At 34.8% G+C, this 16979-nt stretch overlaps 1 protein-coding gene across 15 annotated transcripts in view; it reads right to left on the bottom strand.

Moving 5' to 3' along the window:
- Positions 1–1340: 1340 nt before the first annotated feature.
- The window catches only part of ZNF280D (zinc finger protein 280D), a 55805-nt gene continuing 40166 nt past the window's right edge, over positions 1341–16979 (bottom strand). For 7 of the 15 annotated variants that reach the window (XM_055808647.1, XM_055808661.1, XM_055808675.1 and 4 more), the window contains 3 exons: positions 14362–14407; positions 11713–11768; positions 4614–6470 (listed from right to left, as the gene is read on the bottom strand). In XM_055808647.1, coding sequence (XP_055664622.1) covers positions 5834–6470; positions 11713–11768; positions 14362–14407 — 739 coding nt within the window. In that variant the 3' untranslated portion in view covers positions 4614–5833. Of the gene's footprint in view, positions 4141–4613; positions 6471–11712; positions 11769–14361; positions 14408–16979 lie in introns of those variants that run through there. The other 8 variants (XR_008747860.1, XR_008747858.1, XM_055808668.1 and 5 more) reach the window with 6 other exon arrangements.

The following is a 16979-nucleotide window of genomic DNA, read 5'->3' as shown; positions in this document are numbered from 1 at the left end:
AAGAAACTCCATAGGTTATCCTCAAGAAAGGCTAAGTCACTATCTGCATTAAAACAGAAGATGACACAGCCTGCCTTGACACTTTTCTGCTGTGGTACTTATTAGCCTGCTATCTCAAAGGCCACTGAAAAGTGACAAGCTATAGTTTAAAGGCTATTTAATTTAAACAGAAGAACTCACAGAACTTCATTACCTAGCAAAGATTAATAAAATGCCACTACTCAACACTAAGGCACATCTTACTATAGTATGTAAAACAGCATACATGCCATGTTAAGAGCTTTTTTTTTTTGTTCCATCAAGGAAGATCACACAAGCACTCTTGTCTCCTCTAGGATAACTGGCCTTTCTATGGTCTCAAGGGGGAATCCACTGTATGCTATCTAGGAAAGAAAACAGAGTGGAAAATCACACAAATAGTAGAAAAGCTTCTCTAGCATAAACATGTTGCCTTTAGGCTATTTTTGGGAATTCTGATCTCATACATGTATCTTAACGCTCTTTGCGATCTTTCAGAGCCATTAAAGGTGGATGTGCCCAGCTGCTCTGGCTCCTCTAGTTGCCATTTTAGGAATCAGTAATAAAGCTTCACTTTATCAGATAAAGCACGTTAACCAACCTCTCCTGCATGTTGCACACTGCTAATCATGCTTAAAATTCTGAACTTACTTTTGCTTCTCCTCTGTATGTGTGTCTTGCTTTCCATCACCAGCCAACAACTTAGAAGCTGATTATACACCAACCACCAAGAGAAGGAGCCATTCCAAGACACAAAGGTGCAACCATTTAAATGATACCTAACAAAGACACTGCATTTCACCAAATGTCCTGGGGAAATCATACCACGTGCCATCAACCTGTTAGTTCAAAGAGGAGGTGAAGTCTTCCCAAGAAAATCAAGCAAGACACCAATCTCAGCTGAATTCAGCTGAAAAGCTGAGAAACAGGTACACAAAATTCAATCCTTATTTCAGGCAGCAAACATCCAGCTAATTCAAATACATACAGTTTACAAACTATTAAGTATTCATGTTCCATTTCTTCTATAGCCTTATAAACCAGGAAAGCGAGGCCTTCTATTTGTTGCTAAAATATCACGACAGGATCAGAATGAAGAAGTCACAAGAGGCTGCAAGAAACAGACCCACAGGTTACTCTCCTTCAGTCAAAAGGATCGATCCTTAATTACACTGCTTATAAGCAAACATATGAAGGTTACATTTTCAAGGCTACCATGTTATAACGGTCTTTATAAAGGTACCACTACATGCTACCGCATTCACCAAGATTTTTGGAAAGAACAGCTCTTTTGAATTAAATGCTGAACGTTGAGAATTCAGTGAACTAAAATTTGAACCAAAGTTTATTTACATTAAATTCAGAACATAAGAAATTAGCAATGCTGCCTAAAAAATGGAGAATTGGTTGCTGACAAGCTAAAACTTCCTGATCATGGAATTACTTATTTAAAATTGTCTAATGCAGCCCATACGTGTAATTTAAGCACTCAGTTTTCTTAATAGGAAGCTAAATTTGCCCAAATATAAATGCAGATATACATATAACATTACAGTTATCCTTGTGGTTGTCACAGAAACCTCAGCCTCTCTGAAATAACGGTCTGAACAGCAAAAAAACCTCAACAAAACCAACACATTTTTACATCAATAAACACATTAGCTTTATAGCACCTTGCAGGCATAACAACTACATTAATCTCGCCCAAAATGAAGTGTTTCACACCTAAATATTTTTCTCTTTTTTTATATCTGATGCAATACAGGAAACATCAACTTAACATGGTTACTTTGGGTCAATGAAATGACTGAAAATTAAAGAGTCTTAGAACTCCAACAGTGATCCAGAACTCCAAGGAGCACAGCAAAGAACTTTCTGCATAGTTCCTGTAAACTAATAGGAAATACCAGTCAACATACTTTCCCTTTTAGCACTGAATTAATGGGGGAAAGTTAGAGTCAAAATTATGAACTGTCCTTTTGAGCTACATGAAAACTGGAGTGAAGTTTTATTAAAAGCAAAAATCATTCAAAGTAATCGTGAAACATACTTACCATTTTTTTTTTATTAGCAGCATATTAAGCATACAACAAATAAATATAGGTTGCAACTCGACAGAATAAGCTCACAAGCCTCAAAAATCAAACACTAATAAAAACAAAAGAGAGAACAATCAGGTATAAAATTTGCCCTACATAAAAAATTTCTAGATAGTCTTCTACCAGAACTCTACTGTGACAGCCTACGGCCACAGTCTTTGGTGCAATATTAGTATATACTACAGCATAAAAAGATAACTTCTTTCTACACCCCAGCATACAAATAACAATACTTAATACCTGCAGAAAAGCTTTGAGATCCTTTATTTAAGGTTTTGCAGAATACTAAGGATTACTTAAGATTTGTTACTCTGACCTTGTTTCTAATGGCTTCTGGCAGTAAAGCACCACAGAATGTGATTTTTAACCCTATTGCCTAGGGTTCTCCTCTCTCTCCCCCCCCATTTCCAGGAAAAGAAAAGCGAACGTGGTTTTGTTATAAAGATTTTCTCGTTTAAAAGACATCCGCCAATACTCAGAACTCAGTATGTGCTATGATTTGATCAGATTTTTTTTTTCCCCCCTCGGTTTACTCATCCATTCTGTTACAGAAAAACCAAACCACAAGCCAACCAAAGTTTCTTTCCCAAGCTGCACAAGACAAACCGACATGTTGGCTGCACTTGAGGAAGCTCCAAATGACTGAACACTCAACTGACCATAAGCTAGTAATGACAACAGTTTTCCATTAAATGCAAATAATGAAGAGAGCATACACATGGCATGTGTTTTCATTAAAACTAAATGTTATATAACAATCTGCAATGATTACTTAACCAAATACAGTGAATGTCTTGAGATGAGGGGAAACAGTGATTCTAGCGTGAACACCAAGAATTAACTTTAAGTTAGTGGTTTTTGGTAAAGCAGTGAAAAATTGAGGTAAAACGTCTTCCCAAGTACAAAAACGAGAGGTGGCACAGAGGAAGAACTACTAATGGCTAGATGGAAAAAAACCTTCTAAATTACTCAGAAACAAACAAAAAATGAATTATGTGCAGTCATGTTCAAATAACTCAAAATTCATTCCACGTAACTTGATCCTCTGGAGTGACTTCTGCCAAAAGTACCAATTTAACTTATCTCCAGGAAACCTCCAAAATGACATGACAAGAGTTTAATGTTCGTAATTATGCAGTCTCCTAGTGTTTAGCCACCAAATTAATTACTTCATATAGGAAAAATCATAATGCATTTTAGTTTTTCTCCTTCACAAAAATACCATGCCACTGTTTTCATGATATACCTTACTTGCTATTTAAAGCTATCTGACAGTCTTGCTAGAACAATCCAGTTCTCTCTCACCTCTTCCTTTGGAAGGGCTATTAGATATTTGGGTGTTTTATACCTAACATTACCTTTTATATAAGCATTCTCTATATGATTTGTAACAAGCAATGATTTACATATTAGGCATGTAAGAATGTATGTATCTACTTCTACCAATTAGGCAGATTTTTAAATCCGAGTTTCATTTTCCAACTTTTCTCAACAGTACATGGCCATTATTAAAATGGGAAATGTTTTAAAAATTTAATTGCTTAAGAAAAGACGAATGTGAGTAATTTATAAGCAAGTACCATACAACTGGTTCCAGGTTTTTTTTATATTAATCTTTTCCAACACCACAAGTCAGAGCATTATTCAAAATGTATAATTTGCATGGAAGATCAATCGGCTTAAAAATACTATAGAGATTCCTCTGGATTTAAACTCAGATGCATTCAGGAACTCCTTTAGTAACATATACATCAACTTCCATAGCTGATTAAGTCCTTTAAACTGTCCTCATTGTGATGTATTTTATAATCTTCCACATGTAGATGCATGAAGACATCAGACTGGTTAATCATCCTTTGAGTTAACGATTTCACTAAAATTTTTAAAAAAACCAAAGAATATCGCAACTTATCACTCTCAACTTTTTCATGTGTCTTACTATTTGAAGTTCTTAAAATGGCAGATCTTGAAGAGCTGTGACTATGTAAATTGATCCAATTTTCTTTTTAAAAGTCTTCTAAACCTGCATGGATGAAAATTAAGATGCAATTCAAAATTTAAGTCATAACTCTTAAGAGTTTGAAGCAATTTTTGAGATGTTGAGATACATGTGGTTTATTTAGAGGCTCCAAAAATAAGCTGGATGGTCTCTAAATTTTACTATAGTTGCTGATTAGACTCATTTAGCAGCTGAGCCCAGTTAACCTAGGAGGACAGAGCAGACTTCAACTGCATGCTGACAGCCCAGAAAAATATCTCTATATAACCTGGAAAAGTTAGCACACAGCTACAAAAATATGTTTATGCATAGGCACTTGCTAATTTAATTCTTAAAACCCCCCCAACAACCAAACAAAAAAACCCCGTAAAGTCTCAATTTCACAATTTTAAAATGAAGTAGTTTTTGGAACTGTCACTAAATCTTTTAAAAAAAAGATGTGGGAAGACAATGCCCAAAGATTCAAGCTGAGCATAAAATTATGCACAAAGACAAAATTTTGTTGCAAATATTTACTCAAAAAGTAATAATTTACAGCAGTGCTTTAATAGCTGTTCAAAACATTTAACATTCATTAGAAACAAAACTGTAAGTCAAAAGCACATTCTGAATGTTTCAAATGGAGCAGTGAAGTCATAAGAGCAAGCTACTGTTAATCATATGCATTCCTACATCTAGCTGCTAACTAGGAGACAAAAAAATCCCCAAAAATAAACCAAAACCAGCAGCCATCTTTCTGTACACAATTTAGACTACAAAAAAACCCTGAAGTTGAACTGTACAATTTACTTTATACGTCCTTGTGTCCTTTTTGTAATAGTTAGCCAATAGCAGCTGCAAAATGGCAGAATGCATGCCCGTTGATGTTTCCAGTTTGGGGGTTTCCTTATTTTTGTTTAAAACAGTTTTTACATTAAACCGTACTTTGGTGTGACTTACAGACCATTCCTACAGGTCTACAGCTAAGAATGATTAAAACAATGGCAAAAGCCTAACAGCTACAGTACTTCCAGCAGTATGTTCTACTTTATACAGTTATGTTCGGTAATTCTGCACAGCCTGAACACTGAAAACCCCACAAATATATATTTTTATTGTAATAATTCCACTTTCACTGAAAGTTTATTAAGGTAAGCTTACAGCCTGGCAGGATTACACCTGTACAGAGGTGCACAGATTCATATAATTCTCTTAACATGCTTTTACAGACAGGAATGTGACACCAAGTCCAAAGGTTTATGTTCACCCAAATTATCAGCAGACCAATAACCATCATTACAAGTGTGCTCCATTTCAGCATCAGAAGTGAGTTCATACTAAATGCCACTATTTAATGATATTAACACTGAAGGATTTAAAAAAATATTTTCTTGGCAAACAAATCACCTTATCCCAGGCTAGTTAACTATAAAAATTAGCATTTATTCCTCCTTTCAAATGTCAGCCTAATAAGATATATCACATCCAAGAGACAGGAAGATATATTTGAATGTGTTACCTTTTGTAAATTTAGCAAATTCAGTTGTACATACACATACATGCTATCTTCATATGCAAAATTTTCCTTTAGCGTCTTTCTCTCCTTCACACACACACACACCCACACCCTCCCCCCCCCTTTTTATTTTTAACAATTAGCATCAATGAGCACACTCATCAGGAATGGTCCATGGTGTTCTTACCATTGTTTATAACAAACAATAGAATTAACATAATTTCAGCTCGCTTCATTTTCGTCTGTCTTGTTTACAGTTGTTTCCATTCTGCTGGGACTGCTTTCTTTAGAAGTCTCATCTGTTTGTTCAGAGGGTTGTCCGGCTTTCTTTGATGAAGGTGCAACATTACCTTTTTGAAGAATTTCAGTAGCTTCATGTTCTAGTACCTCTGATGGAGTCAAAGGCTCCAAATGAATACTGCCTTGTTCACTAATGTCTGAACTAACAGATTCAGGTTCATCTCTTTTTCTCAAGAACTGCTCAAAACTAACATCTTCACCCAATGTTAGTTTCAAGTCCCTTGCATTCATTGCTGAAAGTGTAGTTTCATCCAAGCTATGTACCTTAGTTTGCTCATTCAAGGTAACATTATCAGAACTTTGGCAAGTTTTCAACTCACTTTCATCAGTAATACATTTTTGTTTCTCATCTACTAATTGTTTGTTATTATCTGAATCACAACATGCTCCTTTCTCATGCAAAGGATTCTTTGAGCTGTTGTCAGGGAGTTCCAAACTAGGAACATTTTCTGTATTTGACAATGATGAGTTTTCTTCTTTTTTTTCAACTGATGCGACTTTTTGAGTTTGATTTCTAGTGCATTCTTTTGTTTCGTCTGAAGAGTCATGCTCTTGTGTGCTGAAAAAAACAAACCAAGTTATTTTTATAATAGATGAAATAAAGCAACACATGGTTGTACTCTGCAAAGTGACTTTCAAAGTAGTATTATAGATTTCCTATTTGGTATATCTCACAAATTTTCATAGCAAGATGGGTTGAATTTAATTTAACAGCTGCGTTTTTCTTACCTATTTACAAACAACTTTGTATTTAGCAGTCAATCAGTATTCTTTAGTTCTTGCATTTCATCTCCAGAAAAGAAGGTTAAGTTGTCCCCTTTGTGTGACACATGGAATTTTCCAAAACACAACATTAAGTTCCTCTACCTGCACAGCCTCTTTGACACAGATGCACATAAAACTACTTTGAAACTTTCGTTGACGACATGCAAAAAAACCAAGCCAATTCGTACCTCTATACTGACCAACTGACTCTGCAATACTAATGAGAGTAAAGCAAGAAAAAAGCTAACAGTTGGGAATCTAAATTAACTTAAATCTAAAATTTAGTTCAGCAACTACAAATTTGGATTCACTGAAAACATGCATCTGAGAAGTAGCATTTTCAGTCAGTTCTCAGAGTAAAACTGTTTATAGATCAGTACTGAACTATGCAAGTAAAAATGAGAATCTTACTGTATAATAAAACCTAAAACGTACCGTATTAACTTTGTAGAAACTGCTTGTTTAAACCTTGTATTATTTCAGTAAAGCCACAGGCACACAGTACTTTAAGGTGACCAGGAAAAAAAAATGCTCCAAAGACAAACTGAACTGTATACTTCAGATGCCATCTGTACCCACAAAAATACAAAATAGTCTGGTCGTATCGCTATATACAATTTGCTTACATGCTCATATTCCAACAGTCAAAATCCTAAATACTAGTTTATGATATTTCTCTTCATTTTTTCCAGGAACAAAAGCTTCTCCCATCCTTTCAATGATGTAGCTCAATTTTTGCTGTAAAAACTTAAATTTGGTTAAAGTTTAATGATTTCTAACCCATTCAAAACTTCAGAATAATAAGTAGCTCAAATTACCTAACATGATGATGGTGACAGACGAAAGAAAGCAGGGGGGGGAAGATGGAAGAACAACAGTTGGTCTGATTTCAGATAAAAATTCTATATAGGAAGTGTAACTAGAAGCAAAATCTCCGGTTAACTTTTACAATTTAAAAATTAAATTGAAAATAGTCTCTGAATAGTGACATGCTTACAAAGGATGCAAGAGAGATAATACCACCAAATATCTCATTAATCAAAATGCATTTGTACCCTATTTCTTTAAATGGTTTTAAAAATGGAATGAAATAATTTTTGGATGAAACAACTTTTAACATTGCCTAAGCAACAGACAGTTCCAGGACTCTTAAAAAGAATAACCAATTTCCTGCTACTATGTTTTTATGATATATTTTCAAGCTGAAAGTTTAGACATGCTGTTCTACTGATCCAGGAATTTAAAACAATTCACGATTCATCTAATATGCTAAATGATGTTGATATCTACAGAAAATGGTTCCTTTGGAAGGGGCGCTACATACTACAAACATTCAGAAATCTGTGTTCGAGTTTTACTTTCACTTAAATTAACTAATCCAAGAATATTGCATTTCCTACTTTGAATTTAAGTTAGAGGGATGTTTTGAGCAGGGATAAGAGACTGCTGAGTTATTTTTCAGTGGTGAAATCTTTCCAGTCACTGAGGTAGTCATAAGAACCTTTTCATCCTAGTACAATGATTTTTTTTATTCATAATAAGGAATTAACTCAACAGATAGGCCAACCTCTTCATCGAATTACAATCTATTTGCTATTTGTGTCAAACAAAGGTGGGATTTTTTTTTCATTTATTGGGCTATCTAAACCAGTAAATAACATTCTCAAATGCACCAACAAATTTTGTACGCAAGTTCTTCTCTTCTCTTCTCCCTCAAACTTCTAGAAAGAAAGCAGACAAAGGGTAATACTTGAGGCAAAACTCAAGACTAAGTTCCTGCACGAAAGCCAACACTTGGAACCACCCATCAGCTGTGGCTGACAGAACTGGTCTTGCTGTAACTGTTTCTCATTACCTCATCTATTCCAGAGAAACACTTAAGCTACACAGAGCCATATAAATGCTAGCAAATATTTAGAACTGTTTTTACATGAAAATCCAGTCAACTCTTTATGAAACCGTGTATACACACACATGACCTTTAGCCACTATTTTTCAACAAGCAGCTTGAGGGTAAGGTGTAGTTCAAGAGCTAACAATCAAAGTATTATGCTTTATGTGTGAAGTTTTGAACAGAGATATGCAAAAAAAAAAGTGTTTGAATAAATGGATGACTAATGACTCATTAGCACACACAGAGTAGTGTTTCCACGCTGGAAATCCCAGATGGATTACATCTACATACACACACAAGATGCACACCGAGTAACTCTTCAAAAGGACAAATCTATCCTTAATGTATAAAAGCAGTCCATCACTGTTTCCCTCACCTTCTAGCAACCAAAATCCCAGCTTCATCCAAACCCAGCCTCTCCTCCTCACTCATTTTTGGCAAAACACAAGAAGGGAGGGAGAGCAAGTGGGGAGGAAGAAAAGAAAAATCTATATATATTCATTTCTCATGCAGAAAAAAAGGCTGTCTCTCATTGGCATACCCTCCCACGAGTCATTTATACCAATAAAACAGAACGTAAAAAAAAAATTGAACAAGATTTTGTACAATGATCACCATGACAAAAACAATTATCCACGAAGTACAGAGATCTCTTAGATTGCTGAACACAAAAGAAGTTCACTTAGAACAGTTCTCCAATGAAATAATCTAATTCTGCTAAGAACTGCAGCTGAATAAGCAAAACCTAGCAACTGTGGCACACTAAAATCCTGCAATGAATAGAATAATCATATAGGATTTCAAGACATCTTTCTGTTATTAAGCAGCTGAAAAAGAATAGCCTTCCATCCAGTATTAGAAACAAAACATACTCTTACTACACTACGTGCAAACTGTATTGGTTACAGTGTAAGAAACCTAAAAATTCAGACATCAAAAAGACTGGAGAATGTGAGAATGATAATAAATATTATATAGACACGAGGGTTTAAGTAAACAGAATGTAAAATTTGACTTTTGTTCAATGAAAACAATGAACCCATTTTCTAAAGCATGATACAAACTGTGGCCACACTATCAAATATGGGCTATACTAATGAACTAGCTGCTGTATTGTCTATATGGAATCAGGTTTTATAGTAAGACTATTTCAAGGCAGTAGCACAGAACATAATTTTCAATCCAAAAGATGAGTCTACCAGGCGCAAACATACACCTACCCCAAGCTACAGAAGCCTAGAAACTAAAGGGATTTATTTTTTTTCCCCTCACTGTATAGAAAAATGCAAGATTTGGGTGCCAAGTGAGGCTGAGGGAAGCTAGGCTCTCAACAATTGTTGTTTTAAAATCCTACTAGCTCAACTTTTTTTTGCTGCTCTTTGCTACACATATTAATTTAACTTTATTTAGAATACTTGATTATTTTACATTGGTGTTATATAATGATGTTAAAAATAATTCAGGGAAAAATTCTACGGCAAGAATGAAAAAATATCACACAACTTCAGAACAAAACTGTAAACAAGTGACATTTACATATATGAATAAACAGGAGTCACAAAGTATGTGCAAACACACCTTCAGTCTGTGGAAAAGTATTTCTAGGTAACAAAACCTGTATTACAGACGCATTTACATTAACAGTTTGTTGTGAAACAACACTATGGGATTTTTAGGCACATTCCTTGGTTGTTCCCACGTACCGATTTGCTTTACACAGCAGTCCTGGGGCGTTCAAACTAGAATTCTTTTTGAGGAAAAAAGAACTAGAAGTTCTGATCCACAACTGCTGCAACTCCTAACGGAGCTGGGTGCTCAGGAGTCCGAACCAACAATGGATGCTCCACACAGCTCTGAATAGGTGCACAGTATGGAACACAAGTCTGGCCTAAAATAACACCTCCAAACCATAGCGCAGTGAAGATGCAAGATTCTCGGAATCAACTGCTTTCATCTATTGATCTACTTCTGCAGCACTAACTACTAGCTAATATCAACACAACTACCTTGCCTTAATAAAAAAGTGTTTGAGGAGTGAGAATCTCTGGTGCTAGAGCTACAATACTCCAGATGTCTGTCTTAAAGCTCATAATGTAGTATCAAAGTCTTAACAGAACACACCGAACAGATTTATACATTAAAATTACTTTTGTCTACCTAAATACAAGGATAGGAGAAAGTAGTACATCATATACAATTAGAATTACAGTGACTGTTTACTAATCTGTAGCTTAAAGACACAGCTTCTAACGCCTTAACTACTTAGTCTCAATTCTTAAGGAAGCATTTTAAGTGAAAGTAAAATCTCAAATTATTTGGCCCATACTGCATGACTAGAATTAAGAGAAATAAAGCAGAACCTTTTCTAAGAAATAACCTACAGAGGGACTCTGAAAGCAGGCGGTTTTTTTTTTTTTTAAAGGCGCTATAATGGTGTATACAACCAATAACTACAATTACATTTTGACTAAGCTTTTAATGGTTGAATTTGCACCAACAATTGTGAAAGAACACTAAATAGAATAAGACATCTTAGGCTGTGGGATCTGCAGTAATAATTTAGATGAATTATATGAAGTCTAAGTCTGCTCACAATGTGTGCCAAAAGAAATGTATATCAATTATTTCCCCAGACATACATAAAAAAAATTCCACAAATTTGAGTATTTTTTAGTGTAGAGCTATAATTGTTAGTTACCCAATAATGTCATATATTTGCTCTGCTAAGAATTTGATTATCTGTTCCCCACAAATGACAGGTTTGTAAAAACCTAACTAAATGAATATCCCAAGAATTAATATTTTATACTGTGTTTTTAAATTTTTTCCCAACAATACTCTTAACTAATATGCAGTATTATAAAAAATGTCTCCTTTAGCAATCTGTACAATTTATTTAATGTCTTAGAAATCTTGACTAATTCGCAGTTTAAGCATTACTAAGAATGTGTTTTGACACTTGGAATCTAAATTCTACCAGTCTTGTTAAGTACATTATGACGGCCATTCAAGATTTTCTATCATGGAACACACACATTATGAAAATGCTAATTAAATACTTTTACCCAATTACCTGAGAAATTACACAGCATGTGTTATTTTGTATACCTGATTTCAAGATGCAGCTGTTCATTGTATTTACCTTTCAAAAGTTGGTGTTTCTGTTTTTCCTTCAGATAAACTAGGTCTTGAAATTTTCTGTAATAATTAATGATATTACTTTTATTTTACATTCAATGAGCAACTGATTACAATATAAAGTTGTAGAAATAATTTCACACTGACATACCCATAGATCTGCTATGTAGCAGAGACTAAGCATGGATCTTAGTACAGATGTTTGCAAATAGAAAAACCCAGGAAAACAAAGCAAAACTTTAAAGCAACTCATGTAGCCTTTTTCATATACAATACTTCAATTATGCCTTCTTGAACAGGATGCAAACTAAGCCTGGACAAGTTTTTACTTGGAGGGAAAAAATTAAAAATCTGAACTAAACTTGTGTTTTGCTAGAGAAGAGGAAAAAAAGAAAAAAAGGCAAAAAAGCAAGGGAGAAGCAAATAAGACAAAGCTGAAGTCAGAATATTTTTTTAAGCATTACACAGTGGTTTAGCCCTACAGATGCTATCATTAAATGTTAAGTATATGGAAGATTCTGAACAAAATGCTTGTCACAGAAGAAACTTTTGAGTCTTTACTAAAACTTACTCAATGAAATAACTTTTTAACAACATGAACAAAGGCAATTCCCTCCCTGCCCCCATTTTTAGAACAGCAGAAAAGCAAGTGACTGAAAACTGCCACTTGCAAACTGCCACACCCGTCCTCTAAAAGCATTTCCTATGCTACAAGGCATCTTGCCTATACCATAATTTCCTAGATGAGAATAAGATAAGTGCCTAAGTGACAAAATTAAGGAATTGAACTTTTTTCTGTCTGAATACAACTATAAGTTTATTTTGGTTTTAAAATAGAAAATGTCATTGTACATAAAGACAAATATTTTAAAGTATTATTTGTATCACAACCTCTTAAATATTTAAAACTGTAAAAACAAGGTTATAGACTTTTAGCATAATATTTTTTTCCCCAGGGAGGTGGCACATTTTGTTTCAATGAGGCCAAATTATGCAGCAAGTATTTTAAAAGTGTGTAGTAAAGTTAAGCTTATTCTGTCTTCTTCTAAAATACCTTTTGCTGTATTTCTATCATGCTTTGCTCTATTTCTGTCATACAAGACCCATGCTAAGAAATACTTTCAGATTTAAAATTAGTACACTCTTACTTCTTACTACAGAACCTCCTTCCTTATCCAGCATCCTCCTCTGCCCTGGCTGACCATAACCCTCCCTGGGAACTACCAGGGAAGGAAGATTTCTTGACTTATTCTCTGCATTTTGAATGCTACATTTTTAAAACAACCTGATTCATGAATTTTTGTTTGGTTCTTCAGCACCCTAGGGGACTGTCCTTTGACTTCCTGCTTTGTATTTCAACAAACAGGCATAACGCCAAGCATCTGGCTGCAGCGAAATAACAGGCATTCCATAGCACCTTGGAAAAAACAACCAGAGGTTCCACGTGGCCCAGATCATACAGCACTCTCACTGTTCTAAAAGCTCTATGTCCTGTAAGCTCAGACAGCTAACACCAAAGTAGCCCATTCTGTCTGTATTCTCCATCTTTTCCAACCATAAGGGCTAGGTTGTTGGGGTGGGTTTTTTGTGTTTGTTGGGTTTTTTTGTTTGTTTGTTTTTTGTTTGGGTTTGGGGGGGATGTTGGCAGGTTTTTTGTTTTATTTTTAAATGAAAGACAGTGGAACACAATTCTCTGGAGCAAAAAATGCACATTTGACATCTATAATGCTGAAACACAGTATGGGATGAAAAAAAATAATGAAAAAGTATGAAAAAACACACCTAAAGTGGTAATGGACTCTATGGAAAGAAAAGGTGTTACTGTGTATATTCGAGAATCTTGCTTAACACTGCTGAATGAAAATGAACAGTATTCTCACATTTCTACAAAATCACTGCTTCTGTTAAAAAAATATCACCAACCCCTTTGCATTTTGGAAAGCAGACAAGCAGTGTTACAAGAAAAATCTTTCCCAGGTCTGAAGACTTCTCCCACTCTCTTACCAGTTGGGATTTCTGTAACAGATTGCCTTTTCCTAAGGGCAACAGAAAGACAACTTCTTACAGGGAAAAAAATAAGTATCTGTAAAATCAGAACCCAAAGACGATATTTCTGAAAAAAATTAAGAAGAGGTACTGTGACATCATTTAGCTTCCTGATAGGCAGAAAGCTGAGGAAAATCACACACATGCCTAGGAAAAAAAAAAAACCACTGCAGGCCTAAAGAGGCGTTTCCAAAAGATTTTTCTCTTTAAACAAGCACAAATAAAAAAAAACCTCAAAAAGTTACAGTTCATAGTCAATATTTACCCTGATCTCAGGTTATATTTCAGATCAATTTTCAGGTTCGCTGAAGATGAATATACACAAGGTAACTAAAGCATTCCTTCACTGCAGCCCGGCATACAAATCAACCAGAACAGACTGACTGCAAACTGGAAATCTCTGGGCATGCAGACATACTAAAGGTGTCCCTCCAGCACTGCCGTATCTTTCTTCCACAGAAAGCTAGATTTTTTCACTATGCAAATCTTCTGAACACCATGATCCACCAGTATATGTATAGTTAAAAAATAATTGTCTTGGATCTTTAAACTAGTTATGAAGTTCAGAGATATAGTTTGATTGTGTGGAGAAAAGAAAAGACATTACCTCCAACATAGCTTCTTTCTCTCTAATGGAGATTTCGGTCTTTAACCTAGTGGATAATGAATTAAGATTCAATGTTTTAAAATACCGCATGGTTGAAACAGAGATAAAGATGAAGATACTTACAGTAAGAAAGCAACTTGGCAATCTGAAATAAATCTGTGAAGTCGATACCTATTTTGAGCCTAAACATACTTCAGAGATCCAGAAGAACATTTCAGAATTTTAGATATTTTATTCGGTATACAAGTTTATCTTGTTTCATGTAACCTGTTCCACTTATCTCACCTGATGAAAACCAGGAAGCAACAGCCTTTAGATGGTTCACAATACTTTTATTCTAGTGCTTGCTGCAATTCTACATGAGGAATAATCTCCTCACCATAATGGCCTCTTAAACCTGACAGAAATATTTAAGATCTGAAATGCTAAATTAAGTGCATAAAGCTACATTATGACCCAACAAAAACATTCTGCAAAACAAGCTCAGTTTTCTTTTAACTGCCTACAATAACCCAAATACCAGTACACAGCTGTGGTTCAGGGCAACTGTAAAACATTGCAGCTGACCTCCAAATACTATTTGGAGGAGATGCTTCCCTCAAAAGACCTTTGCAGGCACAATCCATACACTACATGAGCTATGCATTATTTAAATTTATCGACTTTTAAAACCACATTAATTAAACAGCTTATCACAACATCACTACAATTGATTCTGTGTTTATATAAGAAAACACTATCGCAGAGATAGCAAGTATGTCTCCTACGGAACCTTGTTAAGTCATCGGTTCTAATATAAAACCTAACCTTTCAAATGTTTCCTATAGAAAAAAAAAACACAGCTAAACAAAACCCTTGAAATTGCTTATGCCTGTAATTTCTTTGTTGATGCTGCATTAAAGACAAATATAATCTGCTGAAGTATGGTGCTTCCTCTGTTACATTTAAATAATATTATTCATCATAAATTAAATTATTCATTACCTCAGCAAGTCTTAATGGTTGTCTACAAGGTACAAAATACTTGACAGAAGAAACAGCTTTACCAACTTAAATTTTATGATAAATGTATACTAATGTTTGATTGATACCTACTGCATGTGTTTTCCTAATTTAATCCAAGAAAGCAGTGCTAAAACCAGACCTAAAGACTTTTAGCACAGCTTCAGCACAGCACAACCACCTTCTAATACTAACATTCTAGCAGCTAACCAACAACTTAGACTGTAGTATAAACAACTATTTATAACTAACTTTAGTTATTGCATCTTAATTTACAATAAAAGATTGTAAATATATAACTACCAAAAATAACTATCAAAAAAAGGTTGTTTTAAAATAACATTGCTATGATAGCGCTGTAACAATGCTCATCTAATTAATGCTAAGATAAATCAGGGTAAATCAAGCGACAACATATTTTTTGGGTCAGGGACTTGGAATACTCTGAAGTATTTAATCATGAGCAGCAACACCAGTAAAAGATGATGCAACACCAGATATTTAAGCTTAGCTTCACTGCTTTAATGATTTCTATGCAAGAATTTAAAGAAATAAGTTGGAAATAGTAATTTGTCTAAGAACAGTCACTCTTGGAAGAACAGAACAATTTAGACACAAATAAATCAGATAATGTATAACCAAGGACAAAACATACTGTTCTTCTCTGAATAAATTTAAGTTTTGCCGCCAAAATAAATGGGTATGAATTGGATCAGATATCTGTAGATTGTTTTAAATACATTATAAGCTTTATTTCACATGATCACATTCTGACAGATTTCTGTGATTATCCCTTATAACTTATAAATGAGATTCAAACTGGCTAGTCTATGCTGTTTTGGAAGTGAACAGGGTTGGTAACATTTCGTGATAACCACATCTCTGTTAATATGGTTTACCGTGGATTCCTGACACACATTCTCTGCCTTAATTCTGTTTTAGAAAGTAGTTCCTTCTAATTTGTCGTTAGCAGAAGTTTCACAAACGGATACTAAAGCACAGAAAGCTATCACCTTGTGATGTTCCCAACACTTTGATCATGTAAGAAATCTTAAATCCCATAGTTTGCAAACAGCAACAAAGGCAGTGTACTTTCTTGTATCTGTGGAGCTACAGTGCCTCTGGAAAGAACATCATGAAAATTAAACAAAGATTATGACTAGCTCTGGTAAAGTACAGCCTGCTGGTCCACATTTTCAAGCAATTTTGAAACCTCTCCTCTCCAAAGACTCTTTATTCTACAAAAAATAAACTTCCAGTTAAGACCAATGAAAAAAATGCCCCTTAATTGTCAATGCCTTAAAAAAATGCCCCCCAAAATGTTGCAGCTGAGCACAAAATTTCAGCTTGATTGAAATATTCAATAGATTGGATTGGCCGTAAAAGCAAAGAGACTCAGAATAAAAGCCAGGTAAGTAAGAACATTTATTTAGACACCTTAAAGTCTAAATTCAGGTTGATCTGCAACTTTATTTGATACACGAGGAGTCACCTAGGACTAATGGAAGAGATTTGGAGTCAGTGGAACAAGTAGATTATGAATGCACAGTCCAAGTACAGATGGGAGTATTCTCATTTCTGAAATTCCTACATTCTCATTGCTTCCCCTGCTCTCA

The sequence above is a fragment of the Falco peregrinus genome, chromosome 1 (assembly GCF_023634155.1).
Source record: "Falco peregrinus isolate bFalPer1 chromosome 1, bFalPer1.pri, whole genome shotgun sequence".
Lineage (NCBI taxonomy): Eukaryota > Metazoa > Chordata > Aves > Falconiformes > Falconidae > Falco > Falco peregrinus.
Note: the sequence above shows the minus strand (reverse complement) of the source record. Positions and strands in the feature narration are given on the sequence as shown.